Source organism: Carlito syrichta, unplaced genomic scaffold (genome assembly GCF_000164805.1).
Source record: "Carlito syrichta isolate Samal-C Ts95f unplaced genomic scaffold, Tarsius_syrichta-2.0.1 Scaffold303651, whole genome shotgun sequence".
NCBI lineage: Eukaryota > Metazoa > Chordata > Mammalia > Primates > Tarsiidae > Carlito > Carlito syrichta.
This window is the reverse complement of record NW_007247747.1, coordinates 645920-649163: the sequence shown is the minus strand read 5'-3', so window position 1 is coordinate 649163 and position 3244 is coordinate 645920. Positions and strand designations below refer to the sequence as shown.

Here is a 3244-nt window from a genome sequence, read left to right as displayed (position 1 = left end):
GGCTCAGGCAATCCACTCACCTCAGCCTCCCAAAGGCGCGGGATTACAGGCTGAGCCACCGAGCCCGGCTGTTAGTGATTTTCAATCAGGACCTGCACTAATGAACCCACCTTAACTTCATTACATCTGCAAAGACACTATTTCCAGTAAAGTCACATTCATTGGGTAGGGTTGAGGTTAAAATGTCAGCATAATATTTTGGATACAATTCAGTCTATTACAGTGACCAAACATGGCAATGAAAATTTGTACTAGGGAGGGAAAAAAATTGAAACTCATAAAAATGTGAAAACTTGGCTTGATAGAAAATAATACCAAATGAGTTTTCTTAAAATTGTTTTTTAGAAAGGTCTGTAGGCTGGGTATGGTGACTCAGGCCTGTAATTCCAGCACTTTTGGAAGCCTTGGCCTGAGGATCACTTGAGCCCAGGAGTTTGAGACCAGCATAGACAGCATAGTAGACCCTGTCGCTATAAAAAACAAAAAAAATTAGACAAGTATTGTGGCATGCACCTATAGCCCCAGCTACTTGAGAGTGTGAGGCAGTGTGAGGCAGGTGGATAGCCTGAACTCAGAAGTTTGTGGCTACAGCAATCTTGATTGTGCCAATGTACTCTAGCCTGGGCGGCAGAGTGAGCCCCAACTCCAAAAAAAAAAAAAAGAAGGTCTGTAGCTCAAATAATTTTTGTAGTTTCTTTTAGGTATGTAATAAAATGTAGAGTGAATTTATTTAGTGGTTAATTTTCATGTATATTGATATTGACATAATGAATCTATAAATACTTTGTTATAATATAACATTCTTGCTGATTTTAATGTATAAAATGCCATCTTCCTGTAAAAATTATTAATATAAATATATATTCAATTAAAATGTATAATAGCCTTGATTGTCTCTTAAGAACTTTGATTCCTGTTTTGTTCTTTTATTTTGTGATAAACTCTGGAGGATTATTTAAAATAACTAATTATGACTTGAGTCGTTATTATTAAAGCTGTTTACAAAGTTTGCTCTATTGAAAATAAAAACAGGCCGGGCATGATGACACATGGTGAGTCACGCCTGTAATCTCAGCACTTTGTGAGGCTGAGATGAGAGAATTGTCTGAGCCCATGGATTCAAGATCAGCCTGGGCACTTGGCGAGACCGCATCTCCACGATAAATCAAAAAATGAGCCAGGAATGGTGGCGTGTGCCTGTAGTTCCAGCTACTTGGAAGGCTGAGGTAGAAGGATTACCTGAGCCCAGCAGGTCAAGTCTGCAGTGACTGTGAGCATGCCATTGCACTCCAGCTTGGACACAGAGTGAGACTCCAACTTAGGGGGAAAAAAAAGAAAGAAAGAAAATAAAAATAAAGAGGTGGGAAGTGTTTTCCATGTTGTTGGCATAGAGAAGGGTACATCCATTCACTTTGTGTCTTTAAAATATAAAGTATCCAAATATAATATATTAAAGTATTTAAAATGTAAAGTATCATAATAAATATGATTTCAAATCAAATTTTAGGGAATTTAAGAATTTTAGTTTAAACAAGAATAAGTGATTATTTCCCAAAGTGACATGTTGAGTGGTTTAAAACAGGGGTCGGCAGACTGCACAGAGCCAGAGAATAAATATTTTATACTTTGCCACATGGTCTCTGGCAGTTAGTCAGCTCTGCCTCTGTAGCAGGAAAGCTGACATAGCCAGTCTGTAAATCACTCTGGCTGTGTTTCGATAAAACTTTATTTATCCTCACAGCCACTGCCTCTCCTTGTCTCTGTCACCATGCTCCAGTTCCTGCTTGGATTTACTCTGGGCAATGTGGTTGGAATGTATCTGGCTCAAAAACATGGCATACCAAACCTGGCTAAAAAACTTGAAGAAATTAAAAAGGACTTGGATGCCAAGAAGTAACCCCCTAGTTCATGTGGCCGACTCTAGCACTACCTTCTGGATACACTGTTCTACTCTTGAGGGCCTCTTTTTTCGTCTGAACCAAAAGCTTTTGTTTTCTTCTCGCCTCAGCAATGTTCTTCTTTGCTAGACCCTATGTTTTTTTTGCCTTGGAACAAAATGAGGCCCCAGGTTGAGAACTACCCTTGTATGTCCAACGTCCTCATCTCTCTCCATATCTTCCTTCCAGCTGCACAAGAAATTCTAAGACTGGAATTATGGTGCTAGATTAGTAAATGTGACCTTAACTGACTTGTCTCTTCCTCATTCCTTGGGATTTCTTCTATCTTTTGTCAAAAGAAAAATCGATGAGTTTTATATAGCTGGTTAGACACAAATAACACAGTTTTTAGCAATTACAACAGGTGCTTGTTAAACATGTGGTGCTAAATTATGTTGTTTCACAATAATTAAAATGAATATCTAGAAGCCAGAAAAAACTTTATTTATAAAAACATGTGAAACAACACAATTAAAAAAAAACACCAAAAACAAAAAAACCACATGTGATGTCTAAATTTGACCTGTGGGTGACAGTTTACCAACTGGTCTTCAAGTATGAATCTAGTTTTGAGCAGTAAGATTTTAAAAGGGTTCTAACAACATAGCTCGAGTATATGTTGCATTGGTTAGGAATATGTTTAGCTAAAAGTAATTATTAATACTTGTCTAACAGTAGTTTGTATATATAGGAATGTTTGTCAACTGTGCTGTCAGAGGCCCATGCTCCTTTTTTATGCCTTTGTTAATCCCCTTTCTCAGCACGCTGAGTTTAGTCTTCATTCTGTTCCCTTCATGGTTGTAGAATTCTTGCTGCAGCTTCATGTTTTTTAAGGCTTCACGTCAGAGGAAGGGAGACTGGCAACACTTCATGTGTCTGCCTTCTTTTTATCTTGGATCAAAAAGCTGACCCAGAAACTTTCACCTACTTGCTTCCTCCAGCAGATTTCGCTTAGGTCACTGGGTCATTTTGGTTACAAAGGTAGCTGGTACATTTAAACTGTAAAATTTCACCCTCAGTAGTAAAGGAAGGCAAGGGGAAAAAAAAAAGGGGGTGAGAAAAGGTGTTTAGTCAGTCAAAGCTGTCAAAACAGACAGCCAGATATCCACAGACTATTTATTTATGGTGTAACTTGGCTTTAAGGCTTATTTCCTTAAAAATATATTGTCGGCTGGGTAGGTTGCTCATGTGTATAATCCAAGCACTTTGGGAGACTGGGCTGGAAGATCACTTGAACCCAGGAGTTCGAGACCAGCCTAGGTGACATAGTGTGACCTCGTCTCTACAAAAAACCAAAACCAAAACCA

At 38.5% G+C, this 3244-nt stretch overlaps 2 protein-coding genes across 3 annotated transcripts in view; both read left to right on the top strand.

Annotated features, from left to right (window-relative positions):
* CBLB (Cbl proto-oncogene B) overlaps window positions 1-3244 on the top strand; it is a 205099-nt gene that overhangs the window by 26533 nt on the left and 175322 nt on the right. The window lies entirely within an intron of this gene.
* Window positions 1769-1897, top strand: LOC103261287 (uncharacterized protein C7orf73-like). The gene has a single exon (XM_008058920.1). The coding sequence runs from the start codon at window positions 1769-1771 to the stop codon at window positions 1895-1897; it is 129 nt and encodes a 42-aa protein (XP_008057111.1).